General features: G+C 47.5%; 1 protein-coding gene and 1 long non-coding RNA gene across 20 annotated transcripts in view; one reads left to right on the top strand and one right to left on the bottom strand.

The window, feature by feature from the left end:
• Window positions 1–8167: 8167 nt before the first annotated feature.
• CIT (citron rho-interacting serine/threonine kinase) overlaps window positions 8168–22753 on the bottom strand; it is a 176690-nt gene continuing 162104 nt past the window's right edge. For 18 of the 19 annotated variants that reach the window (XM_086347846.1, XM_086347850.1, XM_086347845.1 and 15 more), the window contains 9 exons: window positions 21667–21806; window positions 21233–21325; window positions 19652–19760; window positions 19424–19552; window positions 18890–18970; window positions 17245–17323; window positions 16657–16836; window positions 11569–11869; window positions 8168–10513 (listed from right to left, as the gene is read on the bottom strand). In XM_086347846.1, coding sequence (XP_086203972.1) covers window positions 10490–10513; window positions 11569–11869; window positions 16657–16836; window positions 17245–17323; window positions 18890–18970; window positions 19424–19552; window positions 19652–19760; window positions 21233–21325; window positions 21667–21806 — 1136 coding nt within the window. In that variant the 3' untranslated portion in view covers window positions 8168–10489. Of the gene's footprint in view, window positions 10514–11568; window positions 11870–13441; window positions 13599–16656; window positions 16837–17244; window positions 17324–18889; window positions 18971–19423; window positions 19553–19651; window positions 19761–21232; window positions 21326–21666; window positions 21807–22753 lie in introns of those variants that run through there. The other variant, XM_086347859.1, reaches the window with a different exon arrangement.
• Window positions 9418–11303, top strand: LOC147355461 (uncharacterized). Its single transcript, XR_015144537.1, has 2 exons — window positions 9418–9521; window positions 10985–11303. It is a non-coding gene; the product is annotated as an uncharacterized LOC147355461 (long non-coding RNA).

The following is a 22753-nucleotide window of genomic DNA, read 5'->3' as shown; positions in this document are numbered from 1 at the left end:
GCTAAAAGGGCCTCTGTCCCTTCTACCAAAAAGATGGAAGGTTACAGTATCTCTTTAATAAGCCTTTTCTTCCCAGCCATCAGGAAACATGGAAGTAAATTTAGGAGATAAGAGAACCCCCCTGAGGTCATCTGGTCACTTGAGGTGGACAGTAGCTTACAAAACATTCCTACCTGGGTAGTTAGCCATCTCACCCTGAATATCCAAGTGATGTGGGAACCCTAGATTTAGGGACTGGAGGGGTTATATAAGTAGACGGAGGAAATAATGCAAAAATCCTCTTTCCAAAACTGGATTTTTTTTTTTTAATTATTGAAAGTGAAAGTCATTCAGCTGTGTCTGACTCTGTGACCTCATGGACTATACAGTCCATGGACTTCTCCAGGCCAGAATACTGCAGTGGGTAGCCATTCCCTTCTCCAGGGCATATTCCCAACCCAGGTCTTCTGTATTGTGGGCAGATTCTTCACTAGCTGAGCCACAAGAGAAGCCCAAGAATACTGGAGTGGGTAGCCTATCCCTTCTCCAGCAGATCTTCCCAACCCAGGAATCAAACCAGGGTGTCCTGCATTACAGGTGGATTCTTTACCAACTGAGCTATCAGGGAAGCCCTATTTAAGTATAGTTGATTTTATAGGCTTCCCAAGTGGCTCAGCAGTAAAGAATCCTCCTGCCAATACAGGAGACATGAGATTTGGTTCGATCCCTGGGTCGGGAAGATCCCATGGAATAGGAAAAGGCAATCCACTCCAGTATTCTTGCCTGGAGAATCTCATGGACAGAGGAGCCTGGCTAGTTACAGTCCATAGGGTCGCAAAGAGTTGGGCATGACTGACGGAGCACGGATACACAGCTGCTTTTACAGTGTTGTGTTAAGTTTCAGCTCTACAGCATATGATTCAGTATTTTTGTGGATTGTGTTTTATTGTATATTAAGATACTGGGTATAATTCCCCATGCTGTGCAGTAAATACCTGCTGCTTATCTATTTTATGTATAGTAGTTTGTATTGTTAATCCTCTACCCCTAATTTGTTCGCTCCCTTTCCTTGGTGAGCATAATTTTGTTTTCCGTGTCTGAGTCTGATTCTGTTTTGTCTGTGCATTCATTTGTATTTTAGATTCCACACAGCCTATAGTACTTGTGTTTCTGACTTACTTCACTAAGCATAAGAATCTCCAGGCCCATCCATGTTGCTGCAGATGACTATTTCATTTGTTTTTGTTTTAGTATATTCCACTGGAGATAGACGCACACACACACACACACACACCCGCCTCGTCTTAAGTCAGTCATCCGTTGGTGGACACTTGGGTTGCTTCCGTGTCATGGCTGTTTTAAGCAGTGCTACTATGAACACGGGTACGGGTATCTTTTCTAATTAGTGTTTTTGTCTTTTTCTGGATATATACCAGGAGTGGAATTGTTGGATCATGTGGTAGCTCTATTTTTTTTTTAATGCACCCCCATACTGTTCTCCATACTTGCTGTACCAACTTGCATTTCCCATCAGCAGTGCTGGAAGGTTCCCGTTTCCGCACACCCTCTGGAGCATTTGTTATTTTTACTGACGATGGCCATTCTGACTTGTGTGAGGTGATACCTCGTTATGGTTTGGATTTGCATTTCTCTGATAATTAGCCATGTTGAGCATCTTTGCATATGTCATCTTTGAAAAAAACATCTATTCAAGTCATCTGCCTGTTGTATGGGCTGTTTGTATATTTTGGAAATTAACTCATGGTTATGTCATTTGCAAATATTTTCTCCCATTCTGCCAGTTGTCTTTTTGTTTTGTTGATAGTTTCCTTTGCTGGGCAAAAAGCTTAAGTTTAATTAGGTCCCATTTGTCTATATTTGATTTTATTTATTTTGCCTTGGGAGACTGACCTAAGGAATTATTGTTATGATTTATGTCAGAGTGTTTCACCTCTGTTCTCTTCTAGTTTTATGGTGTCAAATGGCTTACATTTGGGTCTTTGAGCCATTTTGAGTTTATTTTTATGGATCACATATCTTCGAAATATAATTGAAAATACATAACTAAGCTTATGGGTATAAAATGGATATACTGAAGCACCAGAACTGAAGAAACTGTTGCTGTGTTGGTGAGCTGTTGGTGGTGACTGGGGAGGGTGGGTGGTGGGAGGCAGGACCCAGCCATGGGACTCCAGGATCAGGGTTTGACACTCACACCTGGAAAGGAAGCTCACTGCCTGAGTTGGCCCAGAAAAGCACTGCCTTTTCCATAAGAAGGGTTAGAGCATCTGGTTGCTACCCTGAGTTAGGGCTCAGAGGGAGCATTCAGCCCCAGGCTGCAGGAGGTATCATCATGTTGAAAAATCTAGCCCACAAATCAGCTCTGCTCAAAGTTCAGTTCAGTTTAGTTCAGTCACTCAGTCATGTCCAATTCTTTGTGACCCCATGAATTGCAGCACGCCAGGCCTCCCTGTCCATCACCAACTCCCGGAGTTCACTCAGACTCACGTCCATCGAGTCAGTGATGCCATCCAGCCATCTCATCCTCTTGTCATCCCCTTCTCCTCCTGCCCCCAATCCCTCCCAGCATCAGAGTCTTTTCCAGTGAGTCAACTCTTCGCATGAGGTGGCCAAAGTACTGGAATTTCAGCTTTAGCATCATTCCCTCCAAAAAAATCCCAGGGCTGATCTCCTTCAGAATGGACTGGTTGGATCTCCTTGCAGTCCAAGGGACTCTCAAGAGTCTTCTCCAACACCACAGTTCAAAAGCATCAATTCTTCGGCGCTCAGCCTTCTTCACAGTCCAACTCTCACATCCATACATGACCACAGGAAAAACCATAGCCTTGACTAGACGGACCTTGTTGGCAAAGTAATGTCTCTGCTTTTGAATATGCTATCTAGGTTGGTCATAACTTTCCTTCCAAGGAGTAAGCGTCTTTTAATTTCATGGCTGCAGTCACCATCTGCAGTGATTTTGGAGCCCCCCAAAATAAAGTCTGACACTGTTTCCACTGTTTCCCCATCTATTTCCCATGAAGTGATGGGACCGGATGCCATGATCTTCGTTTTCTGAATGTTGAGCTTTAAGCCAACTTTTTCACTCTCCACTTTCACCTTCATCAAGAGGCTTTTTAGTTCCTCTTCACTTTCTGCCATAAAGGTAGTGTCATCTGCATATCTGAAGTTATTGATATTTCTCCTGGCCATCTTGATTCCAGCTTGTGCTTAGTCCAGCCCAGCCTTTCTCATGATGTACTCTGCATAGAAGTTAAATAAGCAGAGTGACAATATACAGCCTTGACGTACTCCTTTTCCTATCTGGAACCAGTCTGTTGTTCCAGTTCTAACTGTTGCTTCCTGACCTGCATACAAATTTCTCCAGAGGCAGATCAGGTGGTCTGGTATTCCCATCTCTTTCAGAATTTCCCACAGTTTATTGTGATCCACACAGTCAAAGGCTTTGGCATAGTCAATAAAGCAGAAATAGATGTTTTTCTGGAACTCTCTTGCTTTTTCCATAATCCAGCGGATGTTGGCAATTTGATCTCTGGTTCCTCTGCCTTTTCTAAAACCAGCTTGAACATCAGGAAGTTCACGGTTCACATATTGCTGAAGCCTGGCTTGGAGAATTTTGAGCATTACTTTACTAGCGTGTGAGATGAGTGCAATTGTGCGGTAGTTTGAGCATTCTTTGGCATTGCCTTTCTTTGGGATTGGAATGAAAACTGACCTTTTCCAGTCCTGTGGCCACTGCTGAGTTTTCCAAATTTTCTGGCATATTAAGTGCAGCACTTTCACAGCATCATCTTTCAGCATTTGGAATAGCTCAACTGGAATTCCATCACCTCCACTAGCTTTGTTCGTAGTGATGCTTTCTAAGGCCCACTTGACTTCACATTCCAGGATGGCTGGCTCTAGGTGACTGATCACACCATCGTGATTATCTGGGTCATGAAGATCTTTTTTGTAGAGTTCTTCTGTGTATTCTTGCCACCTCTTCTTAATATCTTCTGCTTCTGTTAGGTCCATACCATTTCTGTCCTTTATCGAGCCCATCTTTGCATGAAATGTTCCCTTGGTATCTAATTTTCTTGAAGAGATCTCTAGTCTTTCCCATTCTGTTGTTTTCCTCTATTTCTTTGCATTGATCACTGAAGAAGGCTTTCTTATCTCTTCTTGCTATTCTTTGGAACTCTGCATTCAGATGCTTATATCTTTCCTTTTCTCCTTTGCTTTTCACTTCTCTTCTTTTCACAGCTCTTTGTAAGGCCTCCCCAGACAGCCATTTTGCTTTTTTGCATTTCTTTTCCATGGGGATGGTCTTGATCCCTGTCTCCTGTACAATGTCACGAACCTCAGTCCATAGTTCATCAGGCACTCTATCTATCAGATCTAGTCCCTTAAATCTATTTCTCACTTCCACTGTATAATCATAAGGGATTTGATTTAGGTCATACCTGAATGGTCTAGTGGTTTTCCCTACTTTCTTCAATTTAAGTCTGAATTTGGCAATAAGGAGTTCATGATCTGAGCCACAGTCAGCTCCTGGTCTTGTTTTTGTTGACTGTATAGAGCTTCTCCATCTTTGGCTGCAAAGAATATAATCAATCTGATTTCAGTGTTGACCATCACAAAGTTCAGAAGACACCAAGCTGAAAATCCAATGGAAAAACTAATTCAGAGCCCATAAACCCAGTAAGACTCCCCTGCAACCTCAGGGGAGCCCCAGAGGAGTTGACTGTTCAGGTGGGGGAATGTAGGCAAAACTGCAAAACAGTGGGAAATGGGTGTCAGCATTCCCCAGAGCTGCTTGTCTAAAACATTCCATTTTCTTTAAAAAGCAACACAAAAGGAAGCCCCCTGTGGTCCAGAAGACTGCCCACAGACCCAGATGAAAGTTTATACACTCAAGAAGCTAAAAGTAATGGAGACTGTTTAATGGAAATGGAACAGGAGACCCTGCTTTATCCAAATCACAGGAGCAAAGCCACAGTGAGGTGTCCTATGACCCAGGTAACACTTTCTCTGTTAGGGGTGAGGACTAGTTACATGCTTAAAGTGTAACTCCAGTTGCTTTTAAATGAAGATACATTTTTCCCACCAGAAATGTATATACAAAGGAAGTTACAGAGCCAAGGGTAAGGTCTTTAAATTCCTAATGTGTTAAGTGGTATTTCAAGGTAAATAGAACCAGCCATATATCAACATACTGAAACCAAAGATCAAAGGATCCAGGCAAGGTCTTTTCCTTCCCTCTGGTTCCACTTAAAGGTGTAGATGATAGCTCCAAGACCAGGTCAAAGCGTGGCTTCACCTTGGAGTCGGCCGACCCTCCACCGTCCCCTCCTGGAGTGTGGACACTAGACTGAGAATAGGGATGTTGATCCAGTTCAGTGCCTGACTCGCTGTGTGACCTTGGGCGAGCATATGACCTCTCTTAACCCAATTTCCTCTCCTGAAAAACAGGAGTTGGACAGACACTAGGTGATCCCTAGGGCTCCTTTCATTTCACACTGGGAGCCACAAAACCTTTTACAACATGAATGGGTTATGGCCACAAACAGGAAAGAAGTCAGGGGGTCAGAAAAGAAGTATCAGCACCATGAGCTCAATTAGGAAACCTCCAAGATGCCAAGGGCCAAGTTGCAAAACCCAGAACATCAAAGTGATTCCATACATGGCTGAGGTCAGAAGCTGAACTATTTTGGGGAAAAGCACAATTTTACTTTGTTTAACTCAGTTACTTCTAGATGAGCATGACTTCATTTCTGAGCATGAACTCAGTTCTCCTGAAACATGACCCTCCTCTAGTGTTTACAAACGGTTTGAGGGAATTGATGAAGACCCAAGTCTCTGGACAACTGAGCCCTCCACCCAGCTCTTCAGCACCTCACTTGATCAGATTAGTGAAAAAAAGAAGCTAGAGCTGTCTGCTCTGGAATGCCAGTTACAATCGTCTTCAGGAGGAAATAGGAAGCTCTGAATATATGTACAAGTCATCCCAGCTAATGGTGAAAACATCCAGAAGGGCCCTTCTAAGAGTTGTCGCTACTCTGAGTCAGAGCCTCGGGGAACCAGGGCCCCATCTCCGGAATCAGCCACTGAGCTCAGCTCCCACAACTACCTCATCTTTTTCTGTCCTGAAGACAGAGGGGGCCCAAGCCTGGGTGAGGATGCCAGCTGTCTCTACCTGCTGGGAGTGAATTCACCCATGTCATCTGTGAGACTCAACAGCAAATGAGAACAAGAGATGGCTCCAGTTGTGTGTACCGAGATCAACTGTGTATTCCTTTTGTGATTCTCTGAAAGCACACGCTGAGTTGTATACAGCAGTAAAGTCATTTCCAGAGTTCTTTGCTCTCTCAGCCCCTCCAGGGCCAACAGGAGTTAATCATTGACAGCCTGGAGAGAAAGTTGAGTCGTATGTGCGGTTCCAGATTCCCACTGCTCAGCCCTCCCAGCCTTGGAAGATGAAAGCCTCGGCGTTTGACTAGGCAAGTGATAGAACATTTTCTCATGTAGACACTGTGCCTAGAGCCACAGTCTCCATGCTATAGACATCACGAGCAATATTTAAACTGCCAAGAAAGAAATCAGGCCAGGACAGGCTAATCTTCCTCAACCATGGCACTAATTGGTATGTTAGGCCTGATTAAGTCTTTGTGGAAGGTGGGCATGTGGGCCCCCTTGTGCCTTGTGGGATACTTAGCAGTATCTCTGGCCTCTGTCCACAGGTGCCGGAAGTGACCCCAGCTGTGACAGCCATGTCTACAGATCCTGTCGGGTGTCCTCTAGGGAAGGGGCCAAGTCACCCCCAGTTTAGAACCGCTGGGACAGGCCAGTTTGGAAAGCTTAGCCAGTCCCACCCCTGTAGGCCTACCATTATTGCTTTAGACTTGAATCTGCACGAATGTTTGCTAAAGCAAGTCACACTCATGAGGCCCAATTCTAAAGACAAACTAAGTTGGTCCGTCCTGGTAAGTGTATCATTCTCTTTGGCCTAAGTCTCCAGATCCTTAAAATTTCATAGTTAAAAAATTTGCTTTGCAAACAGCTTCTTTATTCTCATGAAAATTAAGTTGTAAGAGCAGAAAATGTGACGTCTAATTTTGTGTTTAAGCAGGAACCGCAACATGGACAGTTGGGCCTCAGTTTGTGGTGTGGCTGAATAATTTGTTGGTTGTTTCTTTGAGGTCCTTGCTTAGGGTCCAGAGAACCTTTAATGGCACATTTCTTTTGGAACTACACCACATTTACCTTATGTTTTTGAAGTGTTATGTGGCTGCCAAGAATCCTCAGGACAGTGACTAAAATGGTTGTTTGGTATTCAGTGGACTTCTCATTTTATAAGGGAGGTTAGGTTCCGACATTTTACTTGTTCATCCTCTGAATTTTCATTCTTAGAGGTGCCAGATTTTTATCCCCAGTGGTAAAACAGAAAGGAGGAATAGAATAGAATTGCATGTCCAACTCCTGTTGCAGGGCATGTCAGCCACAACCCTGCAAGTCAGAATTTGACTTTGGTCAGATTACTTCATTGGAAAATAAAAGTTGAAGACTCAAAGCAACAGGAACCATGAGAAAAATACCATTTGCCAAAACCAATGCTTGTCTAGCTCAACAAATTTTATACTAACAAAGCATCTTAGAAAAATTTACCTTGTAGAACTTCACATAGTCAAAAGAATTCACATTTTAAATTACCTTGATCTGAATTCCTCCCTCCAAGGAAATCCCTGTGACTTTATCGTAATGGATAAGAGGAATTGAAATGAAAGGTGACCTGTTGGTTTTTTTTAATTGCATTATAGGAGAGCTGGGTAATCCATTCCCCAGTAATCCTTTCAGAGTGGCCTGACTGCCTTAAGGAGCTTTCCAGTTCTGCACTCCTATACTGTGATCTGAATAGCCAGTTCATGATTCATTGGAAGTAATGCACGCGCGCACACACACACACACACACACACACTTCTGGAAGAGAGCTTCGCCTGTGTCTCAATTCCAGAAGTGCGGTCTGCCCTAACCCTGTGTGGCTCTCCACACACACCACCCCCCGGACCCTGAAGAAGCATCCTCGAAAGGAAAGACGGCCCCATGCCATGCTCACAAGCTCAGGCTGACAGTGGCGATACTTTGGAGTTTTACGCACTGTCTTTAAGAAAAGAAGAGGTCGTGCACTAAAGCAAACATTTTAGATCATTGCTTTATTTGATTATTTGTTCAACAGAGTTCATTCCTCTCAAGGTGGACCTTGTGATCTTTTCCTCTTTCTGAATAAAAAAGGTAATGAAGAAAAAGCCTGTACTTTTGGAGACCTAGAATCTTATGCTAATAAGCTTTTGACTGCAATTTCGTTTTAACGATATTTCCTGCTGGCATCTCGGTGGTCACACGGAGCTCCCCACCCTCCAGTGAAGATGGCTGTCCACAACTACCACCGTTGAAACCGAAAGTAAGAGTTGAAAAATGCACCTTTTACAATAAAAAAGTAGAAACCAATTCAATTTCCTTTTTTTTTTACGAATATAAAGTTTCTTGTAAATATGTACAGTCTTTGAGCTAGTTCTATAGCAGGAAGCATTTCACAAATGAGACACACGATATACACTTTGAGGGCTAAGAAGCCCATTTCTCATGGAGATCCTAAATGAAATGCCAAGACTGAACACCATTTCCAGTGACCTCTCCAAATACTTGTGGACCAAAAGACAAAAAAACTTCAGCAAACATTCAGTCAGATCTGCCCTGGAAAAGGGAAGGGATGCAATCTGACCCCGAAGACAAAGCAACACACAGAACACGACAGTGTGACACTGGCCAAGGATGCGACAACATGGAGGAAGAGCCGTGGGCATTTCAGACAAGAAAGCACTTCGGTTAAGGGACGAGCAGGAAGGAGCCGGGACTCGGGCCAGGTTGCAATCTGGAAAGTGAGCTGAACCGTGGACGGGGGATTGAAACGCGGTCATGTTCACTGGCTGCAGTGGCAACAGGTCTACCTGTCAGCCTACCTAGGATGTGCCTTGGTGGTTCGAGGCATGGAGAAGCGAGAGAGGCCTGGTGGGAGATTAAAGGCAGAAATAAGGCCGCTAGTTAGCTTGCCAACAGCGAAGCCTCTGGTTGGTTCTTTAACCAGTTGCCAGGAACCTCACACCGCCGGAGGAGAGAAAGGGGGCACCTAAGGGAGGGCTTCCCCGCCCAGCCGGGGTGGGAGAGTTGAGGGTGGTTTCCTTCTCCAACTTCCTGGTGTTAGTCTAGCCCTAGGGAGAGGCTTGTATGGGGAGTCACAGTTTTCGTGGGGTAGAACCTGCTGGGTTGTGTGTGAACAGAGTCATCCGCGAGGGAGTTGGCAGGGAGACGTGGAAGTGTGAGGTGTGGTTTGCTGAAATCCTTCTCTGGTCGTAAGGCTTGAGCGTTTGGTTTTCATTTGTTCAGTGCTACAGACTGCAGCTTGTGGCCGGTGAGTTGGCAAGTCCCAGAGGGTCTCGGTTCGGCGGGAGCTATGGAATGGACCTAGTGCATCGGCAGAGCAACCCGAGGTGGGCAGCCAGGTCGGGGCGGGGGGCAGCGCATGCAGTGAACTGCCATGCAGAGCTCCGGCATCTCTGCCCACCCCAGGGAGGCGGGGACAGCACACCGTCGTGGACAGGATGTGAGCGCCCCTGGACCCAGGCCCTCTCGGGGCTGGGCTCAGAGCAAATCCAGTGCATGCTTTCCTGGCCAAAGCAACGTGGAAAGCGGGGACAGCAGGCCTGGGATGACGCTGAGGGGTGGGGAGGGAAAACTCCTCGAGGTCCCTTGGCCCCAAGTCACTGCCTCCGAGCGAGGCCTCGTGGCCTCTGTACATTCTCAGCTGGTGGGAGAGGGGAAGTCATCAAGGCCATAAAGGCAATGAGTCGGACGGTAAACATTTGGCTAAGATGTCGCCCCGGGTGAGACAGGGCCACCTGTGAGGACGGACTGGACAGGGATGGACTGAGGTGAGCACGGGAGGTTAGCCGACAGCAGGGGCTCGTCTACGTACATTTCAGTAGCAGAGACCTGATGGTATGACCTCGCTACAAATGACTACAACAGGAAATACGGTGCTATTCAAATCTATTAAGAAGTCTGTTGTCTTAAAAAAAAAAAAAAATAGCCAACCAACCCTAGGATCTTAAAGTAGCTATTAATTAGGATTCTAACCACGCTGTAGTTGTAGTTAGCCCCAGGTTGGTTTCCTGTGATGAACTGGTACAGGCTAGAGCTAGGTACAAAAGTTTATGAATGCTCTGAAAGAGTAACAAAGTGCAAAGAGGGCGGCTGCAGGGAGGTGCCGGCAGCTCCCAGGAGCTCCAGCCCCCGCCCCTCCTGGCTGCAGGGAGTCCGTGCTGAGGCGGGCCTCGGTCCAGCTGCGCCGGGGGCTGGCTGAGCAGATGCGCGCTGGGGTCCCCTTCAGCAGAGTTCCATAGGGTGTTTGGTGTTTTCCTGCAGATCAACATGAGGAGTTGGTTTTTCTGGCTGAGATTTATACTGAAGACTGGTCCCAGACCTGAGAGCAAGAGGAGGAGGGGATTTAGCCATCAGAAGCCGGAAATCACCATGCTCACTTTGTCAGGAAGCCCACACTGGGAGCCTGCAGGAGCACCTGGTCTCTCCTTCCTGGTTAACAGTGAGGGACGGGCAGAGCCTCCCCTCAGAGCTTGTGCAACTCGCTGAGAAGTCCCCAGTGCTATGGAAGTACTTCCATGGTTTACACATATCATTTTATCCAGAAATCAGAGGGGGTAAGGCTTCCCTGGTGGCTTAGCTGGTAAAGAATCTGCCTGCAATGCAGGAGACCTGGACTCGATCCCTGGGTTGGGAAGATTCCCTTGGAGAAGGGAACGGCTACCCAGTCCAGCATTCTGTCTTGGAGAATTCCATGGACTGTATAGTCCATGGGATTGCAAAGAGTCGGACACGACTAAGCAACTTTCACTTTCAAGGAAAACAGTTAAACAGCATTCCCTCCTCTCTCTAGATGGCATTAGGAGAGCGTGGTCCAGAAAACCAGCACCTAGAACTGGCTGGCCTGCCGAGGCGTCCGCAAGCTTCCGAGCCCCGCCCCCACTCGAGGGCCCCTGGTTATCAGCACATCCCTCCAGGCCCTCAGTTGGTAACATGCAAGCTACACAGGTAATAAATGCACATGATTTTAAAATTTCAAAAGGTGCAGAGTTCTTCTAGAAGGCAACCAGTGTTACCAGACTTCAATGTAGCCTTGCAGAGAAATTCTTGATGTGACTTTGTACACATATATATGTTTGAAAAAAGTAAAGCAAGTAACCTTTTGAATGGCATGTTTTGTGTGTTTAAGAATTTGCTTGTCTGCACAGATCTCTCTAGAAACTGCGAACACTAGTTGCATTTGAGGAAGGGAATGCTGTACACCTTTGGTGGCTCTTACAGTTTGAGGGCCACACATGATGCATTTGTACAAGAGGCCCCTTCTCAAGCTATTTTCTTCCTAAACCTCTTACAAATCCCACAAAACCCTAATTACAGTTGTGGAGCCTCTTCCTTACAGCTGTGGCTCTTCAGGGCTGAGAAGGGCACCGCCCTTACCTTGTTGACCTGGGACAGCGGGGTCCTCACGGCCCCCACAGGCAGCCGGCCCCTGCTGCTGTCCTCAAACAGCCGCCCAGGGGAGCGCTCCCTCCGCGTGCTCAGCATCCGGCCAGGGGACTTCTCGCGCTCCAGGGGGCGGCCCGGAGACTTGTCCCTGCGCAGCTCGGTCCGCCCCTCGCGGTAGCGGTGGGGTGTGCTTGGCTCTCGAGGGTGGCTGGGGCCTTCGGGAGGCGCCGGGCTTGAGGCCACGCGCTTGGTGATGTGCTCGTTGTACGTCGGCGGGCCTCGCTTGTTGGGGCTATGACAACAGGAGAGGGAGGTGGGGAGCTGAGCCATCCCCATGCCCATCTCACCACAGGTTATTAGAAACAGATCCCCACCTGGAGTCCTTCAGGCTTTGTGTTTACCTCGAGAGTGAGGACAGAAAGAAGGCAGAGCTAACAGCAAAGAGAAGTCAAGTTTCCTAGTCTCGGGGCAGGCTTTCTGCTGAGCACCTGCCATGTCAGGTGCTGTGTAAGCTCGTCAGATCATGCTAACAGCTCGGCATGCCAGGAACAGGTGACCCTTATTGTACAGACAAGAGGACGGAGATGCAGAGAGGCCAGGACTCCAGTACAGGTCAGTTTGACATCGTAATTCACATACTCCACCCTGCTGACCTAGTAATTTCCAGAGCCTAAAGTTCACAGGAAGTCTTCCTTTAGGGGTTAAGCCTGTACTCATTACTGTCAGTTGCCAAATCTGTCCCACTTTTGGGCCTCTGTTGGTCATCTCTCTAGGTGGCTTTCCAAGAGCCTTTGTGCTAGAGGTGTAGAAATCAAACCTGATCCAATTAGGAGACAGAGCAGGGCCAATGCAAACAGCGGACTAGGCTCAAAAAACATATGAGCAATTGAAAGTAGTGGGACCTTTTCTTACGAACGATCTAACCCTCCACCCAGCCCTGGCCTGCCTTGCAGAGAAATTTTCATGTTTCAAATGAAGATCTCACCAGGCTTGGCCCTTACCACCCCTCTGCAGAAGCAAGATCCAGAAACACAGAACTGACACACAGCCTTCAAAGTCAGTTCCTTCTCACCCTCAAACAGAAAAGGTACCGGGGCCCTCGTTATCTGAGCATAATTAGTGCTGGGAAAAGGCAGCCTACTTAAAATGGGAACACCATTTCACAGAGACTATTACTTGAAGACATATTTTGATTGATTGGGGCTTTATCTTAGAAAAATAAAAGCAGAAATCAGGAAAATATATTTTATCCTAGATAATTTTAAAAATCTAAATTACAATTGTAATTACATGGTAAGAATGAACCAAGTATGAATCACATACTGATTTATTATGCTCTAATTTTCTCAGGAAAATTGTATGCTAACATGCTGGGTGACATCCTCCACCAGCGACGCTGGATTTTGTGCCGTGAAATCGTAAAGTCATTTGAATATTTGACAGCGTCACCAGAGGCCTCTCTTAACCCTTTGATATTTAAATCTTTCCCTTTGGAAGGGACCGAACTTGATTTTCTTTAATTACTGGCCTAACTCTAGGGAACCTCTTCTGTCAACACCCATTACAGAAAGCAACTGAGCAGCAAAGACGCTGACCCGCTTCAGGAGAGGAAACTCTAGAGCAAGCTTGAGGGCCAAGTCCAGGCAGATGCCTGTTTTAGTAAAGTTTCACTGGAGCACGGCCACGCCCATCTGGTGGTGCACTGAGGTTGCTTTCATGGTCTAACAACAAAGTTGAGCAGTTGAGACAGGGACCATATGGCCTGCAAACCCCAAAATACTATCTGGACTTTTACAGAAAAACAAATTGGTGAACAGAACGGAAATAACTCTAAAGTGGTCAGTCAGTCTATTGTAGTTTCATATTTTCTTCCCTATGTAGCTCAAACTGTGGCAACTCTAACAACCAGTGCTCAGAAAGCCACACTTTCTTGTGCTGTGTTTGCAGCAGTAAAACTTAGGGTGACTTTTGATTTCAACATCTTGAAGTCAAGGTTTCTTTTCATCTCTAGCCATGTGGCTCTGTGATATGGAAGACAAAAAAGTTCAAGAGAATTATATTAAGCCTATTGTAATGGAAGAGAAATTATAAAGTGTGCCCATCATAAAGCAAGGGAGAGGGTGCTCACTGCCCAGAGGAAGAAGAGTGGTTCAAGGAGGGCCATTTGAGAAGTCAGCTGGGATTAATGGGATGAAGAACACGCTCGTTATTGTAGGCTGAGCTGGCCATCTTCCATCTCCGTATCTGTTAATAACCAATGATCTACCACACCAATTTTCTGTTTCTTGCATAGGGTTACATTTCCTGCTCTGCTAAAGAGACGAGGGTGGTGTGGCCTGCAGTAAAGCAGTCTCCCATGCTGGCCTTCTACATTCTGGACCTGCCCAAGGCAGTCAGCAGCAAAAAGACAGTTTTATAAGCCAAGAGATAAAGCCTAGCAGCTGGCTCTCCAGAACAGAAGGAACTGGAACCATTTTCACCACAGAGTAAGTCACTTCTCACAGACACACCACGTCATATCAAAAGGAAGGTCCCTGAACATCTAACTAGTGAGGCAGTGGAGGAAAAAAATACCTAGTTACAGTACTTGGGTTTCTTCTTGCATGACCTAGAGGGTAAATAAAATCTAGACTTTTCAGGAGGGGACTAGAGCCCTTTGAGCAGTCACCCCTGAAGCAGAGGCCAAAAGAGCGAGGGGCAGCTGACTGTTTAGCACTTCCAGTTTTCCAGCAAGTTCCTGGAATTGAAATCACACTGACAGACATTTCTGACCAACACTTGTATTTTAACAAAATAGAGACTCTTCATTAGGACATAGAGCTTAGGAAAGAAAGCTGTCAACTTAATGTTCTGAGACTAAGTATTTTGTAGCCTTAGAGGTGGCCGCTAAACTGAGTCCCTTGGGGATAAAAACTGTCTTCATTTGTGTGTCCCCAACCCTGGGTCTGGCACATGGCAGGGCCCACATAACTGTATAGGGTAAACATGTGGGCTTTGTAGACCAGTCCACAAAAAGTAAAATCCTACGTCAATTAAATATTCCTCTAGGTTGAGAAAGCTCATCTCCTTTGTGGGCCAACGTCTTAAAATTATACGTCTCAAATCCACACGTGGAACTGAATCTGGCTCCTCACCCTGGGGGGTCAAGACAAAGCCCATCCCCCTTCCACCCGCTGCTGGTGGAATAACAGAAGAGTACAGCCTCCAGGGAGGAAAACTCAGGGACACCTGTCGCAATCGCCAACAATTCCTTTTCTAGGAATTCAGCCTCCAGGTAGATTCCAAGCATTCGAAGTGAAGATATACCAAGTCCTTTACTACAGCAACAAACTGGAAACACCCAAATGCCCGCTGATAAAGGAGCAGTTAAACAAGGTATAGTCACGTGAAGGAATGCTGGTCAGGCATTAAAAAAGAGAAACACTTTGTGCACCCACATGAGGCAGCTTCCAAGACGCAGGCGTGTGTGCACGGTGTGCTGCCACCTCCATCAAGAAGGGGACATGTGCTTGGGGACCAGCAGGGTAAGGATGCCCCAAAACAGGCTTCTCCCTTAAAAACAAGCACACTGGTACCACTGCAGGGAGCACATTGGGCTTGGAGCACCCCAGCCTCAGAAAATTATCACTATCTGATCTATCTCGGTCCTCCTGGGAAAAGACTAGAGTTATAATAATTTGGGGGGACGGGCCCACAGAGGACCTAAGATTCCTTATTAGTGTCTGAAGAAGACATGGCCCCAGCCTTCAAGACAAGGAGAGAAGCGGCTTTCCCAGACTCAATACCAGTAGACTTTCTTGTGTCTCCGAGTCCCCTGGATCCCCAACCATATGTACTTCACTTAAGCAAAAATCCAATAAGGAACTAACAGTGTCACTTCATGTTGCGAGGCTGTGGGTGTCCAGTTCACCTGCTTCCATGGAGGGAACTGACAGCAATCACAGACGGTATGAGCATCCTGTCTGCACTGTACAAAGAAGGGCCAAGAGCCACGTGGGAATCCTCATCCACTGCTGCTGCTTTCCTTCTCATTTTCTCCTGCTCTTCCTTTCCTCTCAGGGTTTGTTTTTAATTGACCTGATGCAGGTCTTGCACAACAGAAGTCCCTTATCTCTGGATGGTTTCGGAAAAACAAACAGTGGTGACTGTTTCATGTGGCTAATGTCTGAGGCAGTGAAACCAACTTGGGGAAAACAAGAGGCTAGCCAGAACAGTCAGAAGAAAGTCCTCCTGTGTGTTCCTAGGGATCTGTAAGGCCACACACACGAGTAAGCCTGTACCCAAACCCAGAAAAAACTTAGAAAGGCCTCAGTCTCGGCAGCTGACTCTTGAGTGCTGAAGGTGTACCCCAAACTCCAAACACACACACCATTTAAGGAAATCCTCTCTAGTTATTCATCTGCCCACTACCCTAATCAAGCAGAAACTTCAGTGGCTCACATAACAAAGAATGCAGACTATATAATTAGTCCAGAGAGTCACTCAACAAATAGCAGCAACACACCCTGGGAGGGGAAGGGGGAGCTGATTTTCAGAGTCATCACATGGTATTAATTGAAATGTTTGCTTTTCAACAAAGTATAGCCTGTACTCAAGGCCTCATTTCTCCTGGGAAATCTTTCTTAGCCCCCAGGTCCAAGCTGGGAACCCTCCTCTGAGCTTCTGCAGCGCTTTAAACCACCCAAGTATGAACCCCATTCTCCTTGGCTAGCTGGCATCACATGGGTGCTTGTCTTGCCCATGGGCCTCCTCAGGGAGGGAAAAGAGTCCAACTATTCACACTCGGTCTCCCTCAGCAAGCCCAGTGAGCGCAGCACACTTATCAGCTAAAGCAATGAATGCATTATGAACACAGCCACAGGAAACAGCACCAGAGAAAAGGCTAGACATTTCCTTCCACCTTTTCCAAGGGGACACTAAAAAATTCTCCTGTTGCTTATAAAGGACTGTCATTTAAATGCCGTTGGTTTCAAAGAAATAAGTGGCTTGAGCTTGAAGATGGGAAAACTGTCAACCAGTTAAGCAAGATTTCCTCCTCCTCTGCCCCTCTGTGATGAGGAAGAGGAGAAGGCGTGTTACCTGCGGGAGGTGGATGGGCCACGGTGGTGGTCGGTGCCGGTCTCCTTCACCAGGTTTCCTTTGCAGCAAATGACCCTTAACTTATCCTGATATGAGGACGCCAGGTAGATGGCTCCTGAGGAGATTGCAGGGCCCAGGTAGCGTGGGTTGGGGATTTCCAAATATGCTCGGGCGGGGGTCCTGTAGAGTTTCAGATGAGAGTTTGCACAGCTGGTTATCCCCACTGTTAGGACCCGGCCCCAACACCCAGCCGCTGAACTTTTCGCAGTTGTTTAGTCGCTAAGTCATGTCCAACTCTGCGACCCCATGGACTATAGCCCACCAGGCTCCTCTGTCCATCCAGGCAAGAATATTAGAGTGGGTTGCCATGCCCTCCTCCAGGGTATCTTCCCAACCCAGGGATGGAACCCAGGTCTCCCGCATTGCAGGCAGATTCTTTATACCATCTGAGCCACCAGGGAAGCCCACCAGGATGGAGTAGGTATCCTATCCTTTCTCCAGGGGATCTTCCCAACCCAGGGATCAAACCAACATTTCTTGCATTGGCAGGGAGTTACCACTGAGCCACCAAGGAAACCCAATTCTTACCCCAGAGAGGAGCGGGCCTGGATCTCAATTACTTCGAGTGAGTTGAAGTGAGTCACAAACAGATAGGGTTCTCTGTAGGCTGCATGACCACCACGGAGGAAGAGCATGGGGCAAGGAAGGGTTAAGAGACAGAAAATCAAAACCTGGCTGCAGTGCAACCTTGGACCCAGCAGCCCAGCTCAGTGTATCCTACACATGCACCCACATGCCTGTATAATGAGGCATGTTTAAGTTTATCCCCTGCCACTGCTGTTGGGGCAGACGCTGGGAGCCCACTCAGGGAACAGCGTGCAGGATCAGTTATATAAATCACGGCACAACTGTGGGATCTGCAGAGCCGTGAGAATGCACGAAGCAGCTCTCTCCACATGCTGACGTGGGGAACACCCAAGGTGCACAGTGCAGATGCACAGTAAGGCTCCGAATCTGTGTCAGCTGTGCTGCCTCACTGGTCTTTTAAAAGGGAGAGGGATGAGAATCAATTGTTATGTGCCTGTGTTTGCATAAGGCACTGGAAGGATAAGAAACGCAGAACTAAGTTTTTTTTTCCCTTAGGGGAGTAGGGATGGAGAAATTTGGGAGACGAGTAACATGGGCGAGACTTTCATTGTAACCTTTTAAAACTGCTTAATCAGATTCTCCAAAAAGTTTAATAAAAATGACTGGATTCATAGACAATCAGGTATTTCTAGTCCTAATACTGTATATTTCTGTATCACAGTGTCAAACTCTAGGCTATAATGTGAGCTGGTTTTGGTCTTAAAGGGAAACAGATTATCACTGTTATTCCTTGTGCTGAACTGTTATTTCAGTATTAGTCACACCTCCTACTACACAGGCCCCCATGGACTCTCTCTGCCTGGAATCCTGGCAAAGCTAGCAGGATGGGGTGGAAGCGAGAAGGCCTGGGCGCCTCTGCTTTTGCACTCGTAGAGGCAGCCCTGGTGCAGAGGGTAAGACCTCCAGCCGCTGGCCCCTGCTAAGCCCCCGCCCGACAGCCGGTCTAACTGACGGCCACTCTGTGAAGCCATTTTGGATGTCCCGGCACCTCTGTTGACAACACATGAAGCAAAGCTGTCCAGTCAGGCCTCCGAGTCTCAGGCAATAAGAATAAGCAGTTGTTCTGAGTCACTAGGTTTTGGAACATGTTACGGGGCAACAGATAAATGAGACAGCCTTGAAGGGTATTTCAGCCATAACGGTGTTTCAGACCATTCACACAGGCATCGTGTATGTGCGTTTACCCTTGACACAGCAGCTCCACTTTGAGAGTTTCTGAGCTGGGGCTATTACTTAACCAGTGTGCAAATACCGTAAGTTCATCACAGCGTTGTTCACACTTGAGCCTGTTTAGAACTGGTTAAAGTGACGGGTCATCAGCTGTGTCGTGAGACGCTATGCAGCCTGGTGACATGATTTAAACAAACTCACAAGGAGTGCTCTCCGTTCTGTCATGAGAGGCTGGTGGGTTTGGTTTATGCATCCTGCCCCAGGTCCTCTGTCCTGGACACTTACATGGGAGATGCTACATGTGGCGCCTGGTGCCATAGGGAGCCCCCAGGCACAGTGCATAAGCCAAAAGGAATTCCACCAGCGGTTCCTACCAGGGCACCAAGTACTGATCCCCACACCTTGCCTCACCTACCAAAGGCCAGAGGTAAGCGACTCCACTTGAGATCATCTGTGCGGCTGCGTCTTCCATAAGAATCCACGAACACCCCGAATTCTGGAAGGAGGCAGAGTCCAGAGCTTAAGCACGGCCAAAAACAGGGAGCATCAAAGACACACACTGACAGGAGTGAGGAATCCAGCCCGGGGCACCTGGGTCGTGGAAACCTCAGGAGCTCTGCTGAGCCACGTTTCTGGGGTTTACTAAAGAAGAGGGTTTGAGTGAAAGGGGAGAGACAGGAAGTGGGTGATGGAGGAAGGAGAGAAACAGACCCAGAGATTTAGGGAGAGGAAAGGGGAAAGAGAAGAGTGAGGGACAAAGAAGGACAGAGCAGACCGGTCTGGAAGAGACTGCATGGACCTGGCTAGAGCCTGCTGGGACACCCCAAGGGTGCTGCTGGAGCAAGACCAATGTCCCCTGTACTCCAACAGCAGCACCCCGCCCCGCCCCGAGGCCCCTGTCTGGGGCTGTGGGTGCCCTGAGCACCCCATCAGCCACCGGTGGACTCACCGTGGAAACAGAGCAGGAACTCCTCCCGCTGCCCCGCGCCGTTCACCTGCATGATGGACACGGGGAAGCTGTTGGAAGAGGAGGCAAACACGGCAGGCGCCAAGGAATGGTCGTTCTTATCCAGGAATTCTGTAAAGGCAGGCAAGACGCGGGGCCTCAGGACCAAGGAGGAGCCCAAGGCGTTGGCAGGGCCAGAAACGCGCCAGCGGGGGTGCGCCCGGGCCCTACCCTCTAGCATGTACTGCTTCATGTCGATTTCGTAGAATTTATTGGTTCCGATGAGGATACTGTAGTTGGTGAAGTGGATACAGCTGCAGGGCTCCGAGGTCTCGATCTCCTAAGACGAGGGTGTGAGGGGCAGCAGAGAGGAGGATGTGAGTGTTGACTTGGAACAGCCCCTGCTCTCCAACCAGGCCATAGGGTTCGCCACCCAACTTTCCCTATGGTCTTCACACCAAGCAAGTCCCTTCACGTTCTTCATAAGGACCCATGGTCCTTTTGCTACCTCTGGGTTCTTTGCAACCACAGACTAAAAAAGGTCAAATTGCAACCGAAAAAGTCAAACACCATTTTAAGAAAAAGGGGTAGCGTTCAAAGAGAGCTTTAAAAATACAACATTCTAATCTGAAGGAAAAGCCTGGAGGAATACACCATCGGTGGTAGCTGCAGGAAGTGGTTTTAGTTTCCTTCCTTTTCCAAGCTTCTCAGTTTCTATCTTGAATCTGCATTACGTACTTCATCACTATCATCATTGCTGTTCTCATCGTCTGAATTATCTGCTTCCTAATTACTTCCACTTGTTTACGGGCCAATCCTAAGGAAGGGCTGCAGAAATCCTAGTTATGTTTTACTCCAAATGGTGGCCAGGAAATGAATGATTTCTGAGAATTTTCCTGAAGCTAACAGTGCAAACTTTAGTCAGCATTATCCTCACCATTGAATATTTACTGATCACTAGGAATGAGGAAACTGCACGGCAGGGGAAGCGTGGTGAGGTGGTGGGGAAAGCCAGAATTCAGTCTAGGTCTCAACTTTGTAACCTGGGATCTTGGCCAACCTTAGTCATCTTACCTGAGAAGTGGGGATGGCCATTCCTGCTTCTCACAACTGTTGTGAAGTGTGTGAAACAGCCAGCCCTATCTGTTTAGAACAGGTGCTCAACTGAAACACTAACAGCAGCCCACCCCAGATAAGACAGTCTCTAACAGGTAGTGGTGACCCATACATATTCATCCCTCCTACTTTTGAGACCAACCATAAGAGCACCTGCAATACATCAGGCTCACAGTGGGTGCAACATTCCTGTCTAGGGACAAGAGATGGGTTTCTCGGGAAGGAAAGCAAACGCGGTGATCCAGCAGATGCCTGTCTGCACCCCAGGCAGTATCACAACTCTGCTCCAAGGAGAACCAGCTCTCGAAATGGGTTATCAAAACAGCCAGCACTGGCTTTTCTAAAGGTAATTATTAGAAACTTCTGTGATCTGAGAAAGATTCTGGTAGGGGCCACCAGGGCTGCTTGCTCCTCAGAGCCTCCTATTTTCTGCTGTTTCAAAAGAGGAGTCTCCTATCAGCTACCTTCCTCTCTCCCCTCACAAAAAGCTGAATTTGCAGGGCTGGCTAGAGAGGCCGCTCACGCCCGGGAGGAGGAAAGGCAGGGAGAAAACTGATGGCCACTCTGGAGCGTCCTCTAGGGCAGGGCACCCTCTTGTTCCCTCTCTAAGGAGGTCACCCAGGATGAAGGGGACACACACAGGCACCTTCCCACCAGCTCACCAAGAAAGTAGGCCCAGCGAGGCCCAGGACTTACTTTGCGAATGCAGTACTTGCTGAGGTTTTCATTGTAGCGGAGAATGACAACTTTGCTGGGCATGGCTGCACAGATGCAGAGCCCGCTCTCAATCTGAAAAGCAGTTGGGGTGGAGGGTAGGAGAAGAGCATCACCAGTGAGTGTACCAGCTCCATGGCAAAGCTGGTTAGGAGCCGGGCCTCTCAAGCTGCCACCAAGGACACAAGAACAGGTTGTCCCCCACGGGAAGGGCAGTGCCGGGCACCGCTGGGTGTTCAGGAGCAACCCTGGCTCTGCTCATGTGATGCCAATGGCACCACTACCAGTTGTGTTGAAAAGAGGCAACAGAAATTTAACCCAGTTTAAGGACAGGGTTTTCAAGGTCAAATTGTTAAGCAGAGGAGCCACAACAACTCCCAGAAGAGTCGCCATCTGGGGCCCAGAGGACCACTGACCTTGCCAGCAGCAAACAAGTGGCAGCCCTTGACAGCTTCAAAGATGTTGGGCGAGATGTCCGGCTGGGCGGGGAGGTGAGACTGCGCGAGGGACTGCTTCACCTTCTTCACGTCCACGAGACACAGGGCCCGCTCCTCTCCTGAGGGGACCGGGGACAGTGGAGCACAATGGCGGGTCTCATTCTAACCTTGAGTGAAAGCTACTCCAGGCCACACAGATGCGTGAATTTCCACAAATCCCCATTAACACAGTTTAGGTCCAAGTGTTAGATCTAAAAGGAAAACATCTACCCTCTTGGTCAAGACTGTGGGAGGAAACAAAAATTCTGCAGACAAAAAATCAGAGAATGTGAACTGAATGTTCAAATGTGTTCCCCACCAAAGTCAAGAACATTTGTGTTGGGAGTCAGTGAGGGACTTTTATAATATAAAACAGTGGACATGGGAGTTCTGTGGCAGTCCAGTGGTTAGGACTCCACACTATGACTGCAGAGACAAAGGTTCAATCCCTGGTCAGGGAACTAAGATCCCACATGCCATGTGACCAAAGAAAAGAAGAAAACGTACCACGTGAAACTATTCTGTATGATGTCACAGTGGCAGATGTTTGTCACACATTCGTCCAAACCCACAGAATGCATAGGAGTGAACCCCAATGTAAACTATGGCCTTGGCGTGGCATGTCCCACTCAGGTGCCAGGTGTGTGTGATGGCAGAGGTACACAGGAATTCTCTCTACCTTCTGCTGTGAACCTAAAACTGCGCCCAGGGAAAATATCAAGATGGAAGTGAAGAAAAAGAAAGCAAGCGAGAAAACAAGCTGACAGAGGAAAAGCACCGAGAGATCAAGCAAAGCTAGTTCCTGACCATATGGATCCAGCCAGCCAAGCCTGAGTTAAGATTTGACTGTGAATGTTTTGAACGTGAAGCCAATGCATTGTTGTTTTCCTTTAAAAAAAAAAAATTACCAATAAAGAGAGGAGAATAAAGCCTTTCTGCCCTGGATATGTAAGAGAATGCCCCTGTTCTTAGCTGACTGGCTGAAGAATCTGGAGTCAGAGCTGCAACTGACTCTCACGTGGTTCAG

The sequence above is a fragment of the Bos grunniens genome, chromosome 17, assembly GCF_055505025.1.
Source record: "Bos grunniens cultivar Pamir isolate PY7600 chromosome 17, Bosgru_T2T1.0, whole genome shotgun sequence".
Taxonomy (NCBI): domain Eukaryota; kingdom Metazoa; phylum Chordata; class Mammalia; order Artiodactyla; family Bovidae; genus Bos; species Bos grunniens.
Note: the sequence above shows the minus strand (reverse complement) of the source record. Positions and strands in the feature narration are given on the sequence as shown.